Raw genomic sequence first — 16,348 nt, forward strand, 5'->3', positions numbered from 1 at the left:
CAAAAAACACAAAGCTTATTAATCAATTTATCTGAAGAAGCTTATGGGTCACACAAAATTTTTGTGTTTGACTTGAGAGGCAAAGTAGCTGTTCGATCTTTTATTTCAATTTTTTTCAAAATTCGTCTGTTCTTCAATCCCTATAATTTATTAAATATTTATGTCTACAATAAACTTATATTGGCAAAGTAGAATTCTTGGCTCTAATAATATGATTGACTAAATATTTTAAATAATGCCTGTCTCTTCTAAACGTAGCTGTAGTTACTTGAAATTTTTATGTCAACAACGTCCAATTAACCTTTTTATCAATTCGCTTAACTTAAGAATCATACATTGTACTTATCAGTTCAAATTCATGCGTTCACCAAACCATAATTGTGTTGTGGCATTATCTGATGATGCACAACGATGTGTAGTGTTATAGCAAACATAATATCCAAAATTATCTTCTCCTCTTTTACCATCACTATTGCTACAGCCTGATGATTTGAAATTCTTCAGATTGCATATAATTGAACCATGGATATTGCCTGTATGAAAAATATGTTTGTCATTTTGCAAGAAAGGAATTCTGCAATTTGTACAGTTGTAGCCTTTGATATCGATAAAACTGACATGTAGGCAAACAAACTCCTTCCTGTTCAGCTTCAAAATTGGTGCATTTTCATGGGTTGCAACAACCAAATCTGTTTTATTCCAGTCTTTGTCACCGTATGAGCACGTGATACGCCATAACGTGTTTCCGTCATCCTTTATACTCATCATTGCATCAAATGAAAGTCTGTGATCTTTCCATGTTTCATACTTTTCATTTCGAGAAAAACTTTTATAATATGGTTGAAGTCTATATTGAGCACGTAGTTTAAAGCTATAGGACATAACCAATGTCCAAATATTCACGGAATCAAACTGACAATAAACTTTGGCCACATTGTTTTCTTTTGTAAATATTGTATACCAGCCATCAGACTGACCAAGAAAATTTTGACATGACTTTGCTTTCTTTTCACAACGTTTACCAACAAATCCTTTACATTCACAAAAGTTACATGTCATAGGGTACGGAGAGGCTGATTTTTGACACGTACCATTATTAGAGCAATACGATGATAACCGGAAGCTTTCTGTACAATATTTTGACTTGAACTAGCAAGAGAAACAAAAAATTAAAACGACATTCTTAATTTAAGAAGTAATAAATTTTTTATTGGTTCGAATCCCGTTGAGTCACCTGAATTTTTCAGGCTCATGAGAAAATTGCTTAAATTGTCCAGCAAAGTGCGAAGACCATATCTTCATTAAATTTCAAAACACGGTACTGCATAAAACATTCTTTTGTGTTTTAGATAGAAACATAAAACAAAGAAAAATCTAAAAAGGGAAATACCTGACAAAAAGTACCTTTTTACTATAAATTTCATTGCGGCTGGTTAATTGCGATTAAAAATCATAATAAAATTTTTAAAAATCCTCGTTAACAACTACGTTTTGAGGTATGGTGACGTGTATTTACTTTGGAGTACATTGTCTCGGCTATTTAACTGCCACACTTTATCACTAAAATGTATAAATCAATTGTTTAACTTTGTTGATAATTTGAAATTTCAAAGTAAATAACAAAATGTAAATTTTCAAAAAAATACTAGCATTCCGTCATAAATGCAAAGCGTTAGAAACATATTGATGAAATATGTGAATTTTGCATTGAGACATGTGCAGCTTAGATATTTATTTGATTTTCTGGCGTTTTTCCTCTAATTCAGAAAGATAAAGGCTTTCCTACGTACAAGACAATAGTTCATCAACTTTACACCCGTCAAATTTGACTAAAACAAATGATGTTTTTCTACCTCAGTTAATAATGTTATTTTAGGATTGAATTTGCTTTTTCCATAATGCAAACGCGCGATTTTTGTTTTAACTCACTGACAAACATTTTCTTATTCATTCAACAGTCAAACTCAATGCAATAGAAGTTAGTTGTAGTACTTTGCATGAGTAACATCTAGAATATCATCTGCCCGCTAAGAATGTTCAGGGAAACAGTGTAACATTTAAGTACATGTATATTTCTATAGCTATTAGCATTTGTGAAATTTTTCACATGAAAAGTGTATACATATGGGAATGTGTTTATACAAAAATTATGTTCATATGTGAAATATATTTGTTAGTCAAACAAATCATATATGAACTCATTTCACATAGAACGTGTTTAAATTTCACATATGAACTTGTTTCACGTGTGAACTTTTCTCTTGAGACATTTAACATTACGAAGTAAAAGTAAAAGTTTAAAGATATTTTTTTAAGAAAGCAACGAACGCAAAAAACGGTGTTTTTCGTCAACGTTTGTTTATTCTACTATCAATATTTGTTAAGCAATATTTTTGTTCGCAAGATTTATATAGATGTCAGTGCCATGGTTAGATCACTAATCGGGGAGGTGTTTCTTCATATGTTTAATAATGCCTCTTGTTTTTTAGAAAGGCTAGTGGATTGCAAATGAAATCAATCCAGTACAACTTCCTGAAGTAATATAAATACCCTAAAACCCAATCAACGTCCTAGCGACGGTACTATTAATATAAAAAAAAATTAAATATATAGCAACCCTAAATTTCTCAATTAAGGCTTGCAAGGTTTGTAAGGACTTGTGGAACAAAAGTTGGAAATATTTTTTTCTAAAGTGTATAGTTTTGTTTCCGAAAGAACATTTTAAACTAATTTACGCATGCCCATAAATAACATTACTAACAAGAAGTTTTAACAAATAAAGCTAAAAAGATGAAAATTATTGTTCAAGCTAACAAAATTTTGGGATATTTGGCACAGCATAGATACGCAAGTTTAAGCCTCCAATATCATTGCAATTGCCTTTGAAAGTTTGAAAACAAAAGTTTTTTCATTATCAGTCCCTTAACTTAAATAGAAATATGAATACAAATACTTAGAGTGATTTCATTTTTACCATAATGGAAATATTATTAGAGAAATAGCTGAGTAACGTCGATTTTTTATTTTCAAAATGCCAGACGTAACAATATTTTTACCTCAAAAACTCACCTCGATACTAGACATGTTCATGGTAAAATAAATACATTGATCATCTTCTTCTAAAGATCTTTCATTTGTGTTAGTGGAAAGAAGTTGACAGACTGAACCACAAATTTGAAAAGATAAACAGGAACTTTCATCGAAACAGTTGTGCAGACAATGATGAATGCTGGAAGTAGTGATGTTTCTTAAAATGAAGTGAGATGACAGCCTTCCTAGGCGATTTTTTATTTCCACTTGGTAGTTAGTAGAAATAATGGGAAGAACGCAAAATAGTTTGAGTACAGCAATCCAATAGTTTATTGTTACATAAATTTCAACCTAGAAATAAAAAGTTTATAAATGCTCAGTTATTATGAAATGAAAGACTGACTCCGATTTTTAACTTGTCATCAACGATTTTCATTTATATTTTTAATACAGCAAAAGTTGAAAAACAGAAGAAAATTCTCAACATATAATGTCCGCACTAAAAAATTATGTATATTTTGATTTTTCAAATCACTCATAAAATGCGTTGCATCTTGTACATTTTATAAGACGAAACTCTCATTGTTTATTTTTTTAAATGCTTTTAAAAATGTGCACGGAAGTTTTTTAATGAAATATTGATTACCTAATTAAGTTATACTCGCTTTTAGATTTATTAACCCAAAACAAATGTTGATCATTATTTTCAAGTTCATGCTCTTTAACAGCATATAAATTTCTGTAAATATTCTACTACTCGTAAAATATTTTCATGAAAGAAGCAAAACATTTGTATTTATATTCTCATTATCTAACTAATTCTTATCTTCATAATGAAACATAAGTCATGAATTATTACCATTTTCGATTTTTACGTTTTCAACATTTCGCACAAGTGATTGCGAAAGCAAAAAGTTGATATGATTTTAAACTACAAATATATCAAAAGTAAAACTTTAGCACAAAGGCAAATCTTTTGTTGGAAATCGACTTGGCCTTAGTTACCTTGTGCAGCTTGTTACACCTGGCGCATACTGTAGGTTTCTGCTTAGCAAAGTTTCATTTGTGGGCCGTGCTCCCGAGCAGGATTCTGTAATGTGAGGTGGATTATTGTAAATTGTTTACTATTCAAGCTGCTCAACAAATTTTAACAATTATTTACATTGATTAGCTTCTTTGCAGAGTTTGCTAGGTTTTAAACATTTTAGCTGATCTCTTCTTAGAGTTTAGACAGGCATCCATACAACAGTCTTACCATGTCAATATCGCAGTCATAATTTTATGCTATATTCAATATTTATGAAAAAGCGGATTGTGCTTTTTTATGAAAAAACTACTACAGCATTAAAGGGCTGCCATATGATTATATGGATGGACAATTAAACAAATAGTCGGTGAGATAATGCTATATAAAGAAGACTTGGTAATTCAAAGTAAGAGATACAATTTAAACCAAAGTATCTGAAATAATTATCATATAAAGATTGCTACAAGTAAGTAGCAAGCTCGTCATTGTAGGTTAAGAGCGACCTTATTTCAGCAACGCAGCAAACTTTAGATGCCACATTTTATATGTATGTATAATTTGCCGAAGGCATAAAGAACAGCATTGGTCTATATGAAACAAATTTGCTCAGCGGGAGATACTTTTATTGCGTAAAGATACTTACATAAAGATCACGTCCACACTATAGAATATTTTTGCTTCAAAACGTATAAATTTTCGCGCTTTCTGTCTGCACTAATACCATCGAATATGCTTAGTATATTTACTAAACAGCTAAATATTCTCTTAAATGCGTTTTAGGATAAGGTACTAAAATGTGGATTTTTTAAAATGGAGACTTCTGAAAGCGATCGTTTTATCTGCAGCGATTGCCACTTATTTCCCGGTTATAAACTGGCCAAATCGCGGAAATGCTTAATCAATTTGTGCTGACGCAAAAACAAAGGAGAGAATTGATAAAAATGACTTCTGTTAAACGTGTACACGCAGTGTTGCCAGATCGTGAAAAAATTCACAGATTTGTGAACTTTTGCTCTTTTCGTGAACATTTTATGAACATTAAAAGTTTGTAAACTTTTTGTGAGCTTTTCAAAATTTCATAAATTTTTGTATTTTCATCATTTTCATCAAGTAAGCATAGGTAAAATATAGTTTAATGAAAGGGGAAAATCTTCATACCTCGACAATTCTTTCAAAACAACGACGATTTTTAAATTTCAAGGTAATCCGATGTTTTCTGGTAATTTCCGACTGTTCTCGACAATTTTCCAGGTGTTTTGAGAATTTTCGGTTTAGTCCGTTAACTTTCGATCTTAAAGATTAGATGTAATATGAGCTTTTTGCCATTTTTGTGAACTTTTGACGAAAGCAAGCATGAATACTTTAAAATTTTATCTGGCAACACTGGGTACACGCCATGCGTATGTGCATTTACATTGTGTTTATATCCATAAAATTACATCCGATCAAAAATAACTTGATGGGGAAGGCAATTAATAATTGTATGTTGAACCTAAGTTTATTGTTGTAAGACTTAGCCTGCTCAATAATATCTTCATATTTATATTCATATATGAAAGGATATTGGCACAGTGCCATGCTTCAGATCCTCTGTGCAACCATGTTGTCAGAAAATAAATCAGAACAAACACTGCTCCACATCATGGGTACTGTTTGGGGTGATCGTTTCTTTGTTATCTACCGACTCAGTAAAATGTGTAAGCATAGTCGTTTTTCGTCCAGGAAACAATTTTGCGAAAAGATTGGCAAATTTACGATTTCATACAATAACAAATAAGTAGCAAACTAAGTTGAGTTTTTAAAGGAGATCACATGAAGTCAATTTTAGTTTTCATTGTATTCAGTCATAAAGTTTCAAATGGCGATACAATACCAACCACCTCGTCTATCAGTTTTCTTGCCTCCATTATACCGGAAAATTATGAGAAGCATGCAAACAGAGCTAAGTGCAAACAAATTGACGTCATATGGCTTCAAGGTGACATGAAGCGAATGGCTTTTGACATCAGTTTTATATGGAATTATCAAAATTTATCGTCTGTAAAAGTTAAAAAGTCTCTAAACTTTGTTTACGACCGTAATTTTACATTGAATTCTGCTCTCAAATGTAATCTGATTGCACCATTTGCACGCGGCAATATTGCATTACTTGAGCAATGTGACGTCAATTTGTTTGCACTTACAACTGTTTGAATGGTTCTCATAGCATTGTGGTATAATGGAGGCAAGAAAACTAACTAGACAAAGTATGACTGTATCACTGATACATACGTTTGCGCAAGGTGAGTTTATTTTTCTCGTGGTTTTTGTCAGTCAAGCTTATTCTCATTCTTATATAAGACAGTTTTGGTTATTTTTGTTAATCTGAATAAAAAATTCTAATGTAAGTAGGTTTTTGGAAGCAATTGGATTTGATCCGGTGCCAATTATATGACTGGTGCTTAAAACCCGTGAATTAGACCACACGGACACACTACCTAAGATCTAATTATGAAATTAAAGAAGTTTGTCGGAAGATAATGTTCTTTAAAAGTAAATTGCTAGTAAAATTAAAAGAAAGTACTATAAAATGCGAAAGAAATTTATGCTTTTTCGTCACAGATGGAAAAAATTATATGCGATTGAAGCTTCATGGACAATATTTCAGAATGTTACCCCTAATGAAAAAAACTCATAGAAACGGCATGTGTTTCACAAGTGGATTTTTTTGAACGTATGTGATTTATGTGTTATTACATGCTTTTGGCATTTGGATAATTACCACACACATGGTTAAACAAAAGAAATAGAAAGTTACATGTTGTTTATATGTGGATTATTTTTGACATGTGACTTATATTTGATAATATACAACCTCATGTTGCAACATAATTTCACATATGTAAAATTCAAATCATTTACAGTTCACATCTGAAAATATATTTTACACGCAGGTCACATATGAGAAAATACTGTCCACATATGTTACCTAATTTGATAAAAATCTGACATGTCCTTATCACCATTCTAAATAAAATATCTAAATGAAAAACTGTTTATGTTGTAATCATTAGACACTTATCCTTAAGGTAGTTTCTTAGAGAACACGAAAACATCCCCTAAAATTTACTTGCCACTTGTTTATGTAGAAAAATACAAAAAAAAGTGTTTAAAACGACCATTTATTGCATAAAGTGTCAAAATCTTCCAATACAGAATATTTGTATTTGTAATTGCAGTTCACTATTTCAGAAGTTCCTCCAACTAAAATGCTCTAAATGTGCAAAATTAAGAATTGTCATCCTTTTTATTTCACGTAAAGACTTAAATTTAAGACGTGGTGTTAGCGATGGGATTCAAACCCATACGGCCACGCTACCCACTTATCAACAAAAACTTGTGAAAGAAAAACTCAAGAAATTTAAAAGCATTTTAAAGACAAGCTATCACTAACCAAACTTGTAAAATAATCTTATTTATTATAGCGTCTCTTCTGGCAAAATGTCTGGCCTTTATTGCCTTAGAAAATATTTCACTTGTCCATTATTTTCCGTTATAGAAATTTACGTTTAATTTTAAACATACTTTGTAAATCAAAGATGAAAAGTAAAAAAAAAAATTCCAATGCAAGTTGAAGCAGAAGAAGTAGAAATCACTTTATTTATGTAGAATTTATAATTTAGGATGATTTAGTTCTACTGACGAAAACTAGAAAAAGGAAAGCCAACCCGTTCAAAGGAGCAAGGAGGATTAAAAAAACAAAATTTGTTTCTCTCTCTACGTGCTCAGTATATGCAAAATTCTTTCTGTTTCAAATTTATAAGTAAAGACCTCGTGTTTGTTTATAAATTGCTTATTAATAATTTAACTTTTTTTCTAAAAGCTGCTTACATTTATAAAATTCATCAAAATTTGCAAGACGTACCTCTTATATAAATTTTTATTTAATAACGACAAACAATTAAAAAGTAATTTGTCATTTACATACGTTAGGTTAAAATGTGCAATATACGTTTTTATTTTGATATAATAAAAAGTTAATTCATTACTGGAATGTTAAATAATGGTGAAAGGAACGATAAACAATTTGACAATCTAACTTTTAATACCACATTTAATTATAAAGTTACAGGCCATGTGTCATTTGTTAAACGAAAGAAATTTTAATAAGAGATATTTTTTCAAAAAAGTGAACTTTCTAAATTGAAATCTAATCGTTTTGCAAACAGTTATATCAATATATCAGTGATATTTACGTTTTTGCAAAGTAACTATTTTGCTCGTCATCAAATGAAAGATAAAATAACAGAATTTCGTCACAGTATTATTGAATTTCTTGCAAATGGATCCCACGACCCTGAGATTAAAAGTCTCATGCTCTACCGTCTGAGCTAGCCGGGCTTTATGACAGTAAAAGATCATGAATTAGTATATTTTTGGTTCGTTGAGACAAAGCAAAATCGCTGTTTGTCTGTTTTCTAAAATCTTGAAATAGAAAATACCGAAGAAATTACCATTCTTCTCTCTTTTAGTCTCCTAGCCAAAGTCATTAATATATAGCTTTTTAGTTGGCAAACCTAAACCATTGCTCACTTTTAAATTCATTTAAATCGTCGACGATGATATGGATACTCAATCGACGTTTTGGTGTCAACATCTTGTCTAAAAGCAATAATTTAAGTCATCTTCACTTTCGCTACTTGTGTCTTCTTAGCTCGTACTATGATTCAGCATAAGGTCAAAAACTTTATTGAAGTCTGCTCTGATAAAAAATGTTTGTAATAAATAAAGAGCTTTTTACATGCTAATTTTAATTATGTTTAAAATGATAAGAAAAAATAGAAAACAAAAAAACACACACAGATTTGTCTTAGAAATGGTCAAATATGTTTGCGTTCTTGACGCCATTTTAAATTTTTATGCCAGGGCAACTTTTACGGTAAACACCAAACTAATTTTTTTTAATTTAGACGTCAAACTTCAAACTGCTAGTCTATAACTACAGTTTGGGGTATGAGGTTTACAAACTGAAAGCCAATCTGTAACTGTCCAATCTTATAGACATGTTGTCCTTTGTCATTAAATTGGACACACATTTGAACGGAGCTAAAACATTAAGTGCATACTTGGAATTTACTGTAATGAGTTCTATTAAGATCTCTGTACATGATTCATGGATATCGTATGGTTCTGAGAATTGGCAGTGTTATGTCGTCTATACAATCCCAGCATTGGTTAAGTGAAGCACCTCTGTTGTGGAATATATGTGAGAAGAGTTCCGTGTCCATCAAAAGAAGGTCTAAGGATGATCAAGGATAAAGAAAAACCCGACGAACGACTGCAGCAATTCCTATGTCTGGAGACTACCACGAACATAGATATAAGACTTAATGAACACAAACGAGCTATAAAGAAACAGGACAAGACCAATCATATCACCGACTGACAAACCACAACATTGACTGGGACTCGTAAAAATGTATTACTTACAGCACTGACTACAGACAACGACATTCATTAGAAAGTTACTATACCAAACTAGAACAAAAACCCCTGATCAGATCACAACAATTACCGCCACCTTAAAAAGGACTCACTCTCAATACCAAAAAAAAACAATTAACTAACACTACTTTAGACTAACCACACTAACAATAAACAATTGAAACCCACACACTCACACATTTCCCGTTGACACAATACGATGACGTAAGAATCAGATAATAAATTTTACTAAACTGACGTTCATTCCACACTTGACTCTGAAAAGGACTACTACTATGGCTGTCGAAACGTCAGTCTACATCAATACCAACAGTCCTTCTCAGGACTCTTCTAACCTTGACGATCTACATTTACAAATATGTAAAAGATATCATATTGTCATAAAAATTTTCAGTGAAACATTAAGAGATAACAAAGACCACCCTTATATGTTAATAAGAAACACTTATATGTGCCAAAGCTCCTCAACTTTCTTCATATTATTTATGTTAAATTGCATTGTTGTTAAGTAACGGCACTGCAGAAAATTTTCAATATTACTTGGAATCAGGTATCAATTCATTTTTTCCCAAAATTTTGCATTCATTCCCACTCAGATTATAATAGTGTCATAAAAACACGTAAATATAATTTAAGAACAAACGTCCGAAAGAAGAAATGCTGAATAGGTTGATATGAACAGAAAAAAGCTAAGTGGTGTACAAAGTTATAAAGGATTGTTGTTAATGCAGTTGCTAAGACAAGTGAAAAACCCAAAGCATCTTGCTGGAATAATGGTGACCATGGGATGGAGTGCACAATTCATTGCCCCTTCTGTATAATCATTATTCTTTAATACTTTTTCTTTTGCATTCGTAAATAGACAAGAAATAAAGTGTTTCTACACGACAAAAATTAAAAAAATTTCAAGTAATTTCTACTTAATTGATGGAAGATAAACTACGTCAAATAAATTGTATTTCAAAACATAAAAATCATTGATTTTCAGTAGAACACCTCTAAGCTCGTAGTGTCTTCGTGCTCAACACTCCATTGTCGTACACGCATGCGCAGATCATATAAAGGAACAACTTAGACTGGGGGTTGCGCATACCATGACATGGGTTATTCAAGCTTACTTTCTAATACTGACCTATCAAATTTTCAATATGAACATAATAGCCCAATGTAATTTATAAATTAACTCAATTAATCTGAAGATGTCTTAAGTTAAAGACGAAACGTTATTATTAAATCCTTCTCTATTTTATTATTGTGATGGCTTTTTTAAAAGTCTTATGTTGGGCTATTATGTTCATATTGAAAATTTGCTTTCCGCCTGACAAATCTCTGACCTATTAAAGTTGTGCAAGAACAGAATATTTATTATACGGAACACTCTCTCAAAAATTACATCGGCAATTATTCCAGCCGTTTAATTAGGGTTTGTCATTTGCTTCCAACCCTTAAATTTACATGACGTCATTTTTAAAAAATGAATTCTGGAATATTTTCGCTTAAGAAATGACTTCGTATTATTCTAAAGATTAGAAAGAAATGACGACTCTAACGACATGCTTCACCAATATTGTCAACCGTTGTGCGCAGCATAACCTGTGCTAAGCCAAAAACATTTAATGTTTCAGCAAAAGAGACCCTTGTGTTTAATCTTTATTCTGTGCGATTCTGTGCGTGCAAGTATAAAGAACTATGGTTATCTTCCTCTTTGAAAAACCAACTTATGATGTCAAAGATTTTTTTGAAACTATTAACTCATGCTTTTTGACAGGTACAATTCGAATTCGCTAAAGAAAAAATAAACAAAAAAACACAAAGCTTCTTAATCAATTTATCTGTAGAAGCTTATGGGTCAGACAAAATTTTTGTGTTTGACTTAAAAGCCAGAGTAGCTGTTCGATCTTTTATTTCAATTTTTTTCAAAATTCGTCTGTTCTTCAATCCGTATAATTTATTAAATATTTATGTCTACAGTAAACTTACACTGGCAAAGTAGAATTCTTAGCTCTAATAATATGATTGACTAAATATTTTAAATAATGCCTGTCTCTTCTAAAAGTAGATGTAGTTACTTGAAATTTTTATGTGAACAACGTCCAATTAACTTTTTTATTTATTTGCTTAACTTAAGAATCGTACATTGTACTTATCAGTTCAAATTCATGCGTTTACCAAACCATAATTGTGTTGTGGCATTATCTGACGATGCACAACGATGTGTAGTGTCATAGCAAACATAATATCCAAAATTATCTTCTCCTCCCTTACCGCTACAAACTGATGATTGAAAATTCTTCAGAATCGTATTACACAAATTATGGCTAAGGTCTGTATGAAAAATTTGTGCGTCATCTTGCCAGAAAGGAATGCTGCAATCTTTACAGTTGTAGCCTTTGATATCGATAAAACTGACATTTTGGCAAACGGCTTTGCTGTTATTCTGTTTCGAAATTGGTGCATTTTCATGGGTTGCAACAACCAAATCGGTTTTATTCCAGTCTCTGTCACCGTATGAGCACGTGATACGCCATAACGTGTTTCCGCCTTCTTTTATACTCATTATTGCGTTGAAAGAAAGTCTGTAATCTTCCCATGTTTCATTTGTTTCATTTCGAGGAAAGTTTTTATAATATGGTTGATATCTATATTGAACACGTAATTTAAAGCTGTAAGACATAACCAATGTCCAAACATGCGCAGAATCAAACTGACAGTAAACTTTAACCATTTTATTTTCATTTGCAAATATTTGATACCAGCCATTTGAACGACCAAGAAAATTTTGACAAGACTTTGCTTTCTCTTCACAACGTTTACCTACAAATCCTTCTTTACATTCGCAAAAGGCGCGCATTTTACTCGAACTTGAGGTAGATAGTTGACATTCTCCGTTGTTATTGCAGTAATTTGATGTAAAACAGCAATCTATTTTCACATGACATATGCCGTCGGGGTAGCTTGAATTATCCTCGAAAGAGAAAAAACATACACATGTTATAATTTTGCAGATAGGTTACTATTTTTAGTATTTAAGTACCTGAACGTGACAATGAGATGTAAACAACTGTAGTTACCATTTGCACGTGTATATTTACATATATAAAGAAAGAAATATACTTTTAATGACGTTCAGGTCTAATCTATATAATCTCTTTGAGTGGCGGATATATAGGGTACCTAAAAATTAATTATTGCAGTGCTATTTAGACTCTATTTACATTCCTAAGCACGTAATAAACAAGTTCATTGGTTAATTTATATTCTTTTGAAATTGAAAACCTATATATAGCATTTTTTTGAAAGTAATTTTAATTCAAATGTGACCAGCTATAATTTCTTTCGAGGTACGCTGGATCCGCTAATGCATCACTTTGCTTTTGTTACTGATGACTGGAAAGAAGCAGCAATACCTCTACCTTAATACTATATTGTTTACGTTTGTTGATGTATGTACTTAGCAACACGCAGTTCCATGACAACAATGCTACATATATTTTCTAATGAAAAACGGAAGATTTAGCTCATGTCATAATTTGAGAGGCAATGTAGGAAATTTCTAATAAATTCAAAGCTTTTGAAATCCTTAATAACTTTTTTAATTGAAGATCGGGCTATAATTTTGCTCACAGCATTTTAAATAAGTTGTTTCTAAGATTGCAATGCTCACAGTTGTTTTTTCCAAACTTAGTTGCAAGTAATTGATTTGGATGCTAGTCTTTACAGCCATACAGCAAAAAACAACATAACAAGAACTCCTCATTTAACTATTTTATCATCCAGCAACAACTCTTACACGTGAACATTTTTTTATCTTAATGTAATATTTTCACCTTTTCATTCAATATTTTCATTGTGAAATGTTGACATTGACTTTTCTCATTGTTACTTGTCTCGTCAGTTATCGTTGTTGAAAGAAGTTGACACGCCGTACCACAAATTTGAAATGATAAACATGAACAATTTTTTAAACATTGTTGTAGACATTCATCAATCTTTGAAGTAGTGATGTTTCTCATAATGAAGTTTGATGGCAGCGACCCATGGCGAGCATAAAGTTGGACATTGCCATTCATAAAGACAACATCAGGTAGACGTAAAAAGTTGATGAAAAGAATCCAAAAAAACATTTCATATGAATGTCTATCTAAAGAAAAAATGAGTATAAGTGCTTCGTTTTATACAATAGATAAATTACTGTTATGTCAAGAAAACGTTTTAAAAAATTCCATACACTATAATGTACAATTACATCAAAATGAAGTTAGAATAAACGAATAGCGCGAAAATAACTTTTTTCAAAGGTGGTTTACAAGAATCACACATACATACAAATAAAAATACGCTCATCAAATTGTATAAACGCATTAATAAAATGAGATTAAAGAAAGTATGTGAGAGCGTGTGAATGCTTGGCAGCATGTCTTTGTTAATACTTAATACCGGCCATCATACGAGCGTGTATTTTGATGGTGCGTTGTAAAATCGTAAATTTTTTTATTGTTGTTCTCAAGTTCAATTTTTAAACCTGTTTATATCAATGGCAATTGTGCCTGACCGGAGGATTCAGTAGTCGTGATGACGAATGGGATTTCGCATTTATCATTCAAAACGGCACGTTTTTTGAAATTATAGGATTCCATACCACTTTACGGGATAATTTTTTTGACTTGTTATATTCAGATTCAAAACCTGCAAAAAATCCGATATATAAATAATCATTACAACCTCGTATCAAAATTACAGCAACATGGCGCCTAAAGCAGTAGATAGCTGTCAGAGTTTTGTACCAACATGTGTAACTTCTTTATCAAATCAGGTTCGAAGCATTAAAACGGGCCATTGTCACATTGAGATATCAAAATAAATATAAAGTACTGTTGGAATTACCTACTTATTACTGTCATACGATGAGCACGTGGGCAGTCTTTGATAATCTTGGAAATTCACTAAGCCTTGGGAGACATATTATGTTGATTTTTTAAAGACAACAAAAAAATATAAAGTGCCCATGACATAATTTTAATCAGATAATATTATAATAGTTTACAGGTTTTTAAGAAAATTTACAGTATATTTCATAACTGAAAAATTTCATGTTCATGGAGTTTGAGCGAATTTTAATTTGCGGATTTTAAACAATTTTTCCTAATGACCGTGAAAATGAGAAGGTTGGTAATTCACGAATGGCATGCGTGAAGTCACATCGGGGGCGCATTTGTGTTATTCGATAACGTTTGCATTATATCAACGCTATAAGATATAAATTTTTTAAGCGTCTGAAAAAAAAATTTTCTGATAAGATGCCACACAGACTTGTCGTGTTTACATGTTCAAACCATTAAATTCGAAGAAAGAGTTTGCTCTTCGTAGAATCCCTTATGCAAATAACATAGACCAAAAGCTACGAAACGTAAAAAGGCTTGGGTTGATTTTTTAAGAAAAAACGCGAAAAAATTGGAAACCTTCTTTGTCTTTTCGAAGTTTGACTTAAGCATTTTGATAAGAAGAACTTTGTTTGCCTCTGTACTTTTGCAAGTATCAAACCTAGACGTCCTCTGTTAGAGGATCTTAATTCAAATTTAAATTCCTTTTTAACAATACTATTGATAAGAAATTTCTAAAGAACATTTAACGCTAAGTAACTGAAAAAAAAGTATATTTTTATCGATAAATACTGACATAGCCTGACTACGACAATTCAAAATGCTCCTGTGAAGTTTGCAAACTAAAGCTGATGCAGCTGCCAGCAAAATTTGTTGGATATAAGTCTTTAAATCTGAAAGTGTAGCACATCCATGCATCAAACAACAAAGAAAATGGCGTTCAATTTTTGAAAAGATTTGCTACCTAAAGAGTTAATAAGACTTGCAGATGGCCACCTACTTCTTAGGTACATTACAAAACATCATCATAAGTAGTATATTTCACTGCATTATTATGTGTTCAGTGGGAAAAGATGGTAAACGAGCACTAAATATATTGTTTTGATGAGAGAAATTTAGTCATTTGCCAAAATTTACCGTCAGACAAGCTATTAGAAATTCAACTACCTAATACACTAAAAGTTATTTGCAGATCTTGCGTGCTGATAGCTTCAGACACGTTTTTCTAATTGTTCAGGATTTTATACTAACCATGTTTATGAAAATAATAAACAGAAAGACTCCTCAATATGTTATAGAATTGAAAAATGAGAGACGTTTTAACTGACAATCTTTTTGGTAGTACAAATTGAATTGCTGGAGATGGAAAAAAAAGCTAGTAACACAGTGACAAACAAAATAAACGCATTTGGATGTGGTTTGATAGTGACTTTTAAGAAATATGCGAAAAAAATTTCACAATTTACAGATGAACCATGCACTAAATATTTTGCAAAATAAATCGGCAATTTTATACATACTAGTGCAATATTGGGCTGTGAAAAATATATTTGTACAAATGATATTACCTTTGTACATTTGATATCATATGCAATGCCTTCTTGATATGTTGTCTCCGTCTTCTCTTACTTTTCAATTGTTTCATGTCCTCACTGCCGTTTTTATAAGCATCATTGCGCTTATGTAAACAAACTTTTCTTTCCACCTGCGAATTGAGAATGTCTTAAATTTTGCTAATGTTCTTTTATTAAAAAATACGTGTCGCAAGTTACCACTCAAAAGCGGAAATGAAAAAGTAAAACATACGTGTGTAATTGTTGATAAGTTTTATTTCGTTTATGAGACATCATTTTAGAACTTTTGTGGATGACTATGCATAAGCTTTATAAAAGGATATTATGTAGCAAATGTCTTTATAGCAAAGATT

The 16,348-nt window shown here is 31.5% G+C and overlaps 2 protein-coding genes across 3 annotated transcripts; both read right to left on the bottom strand.

The window, feature by feature from the left end:
* Positions 1-345: 345 nt before the first annotated feature.
* Positions 346-1,059, bottom strand: LOC124457157. Its single transcript, XM_047007440.1, has one exon. It carries the CDS (start codon positions 1,057-1,059, stop codon positions 346-348), a length of 714 nt encoding a protein of 237 aa, XP_046863396.1.
* Positions 1,060-11,474: 10,415 nt separating this feature from the next.
* Positions 11,475-16,054, bottom strand: LOC124457558. 2 transcript variants are annotated; one of them, XM_047007791.1, is made up of 3 exons: positions 15,990-16,054; positions 13,369-13,678; positions 11,475-12,506 (listed from the first exon to the last, which is right to left on the bottom strand). In XM_047007791.1, exons 1-3 carry the CDS (start codon positions 16,007-16,009, stop codon positions 11,688-11,690), a joined length of 1,149 nt encoding a protein of 382 aa, XP_046863747.1. In that variant the 5' UTR covers positions 16,010-16,054; the 3' UTR covers positions 11,475-11,687. The 2 variants fall into 2 exon arrangements, with proteins under 2 accessions (XP_046863747.1, XP_046863748.1); XM_047007792.1 differs by having other exon boundaries at positions 13,369-13,682; positions 15,990-16,045.
* Between the last annotated feature and the right edge of the window lie 294 nt (positions 16,055-16,348).

This window comes from Xenia sp. Carnegie-2017, unplaced genomic scaffold (assembly GCF_021976095.1).
Source record: "Xenia sp. Carnegie-2017 unplaced genomic scaffold, XeniaSp_v1 HiC_scaffold_6, whole genome shotgun sequence".
In the NCBI taxonomy this organism is placed as follows: Eukaryota; Metazoa; Cnidaria; class Anthozoa; order Malacalcyonacea; family Xeniidae; genus Xenia; species Xenia sp. Carnegie-2017.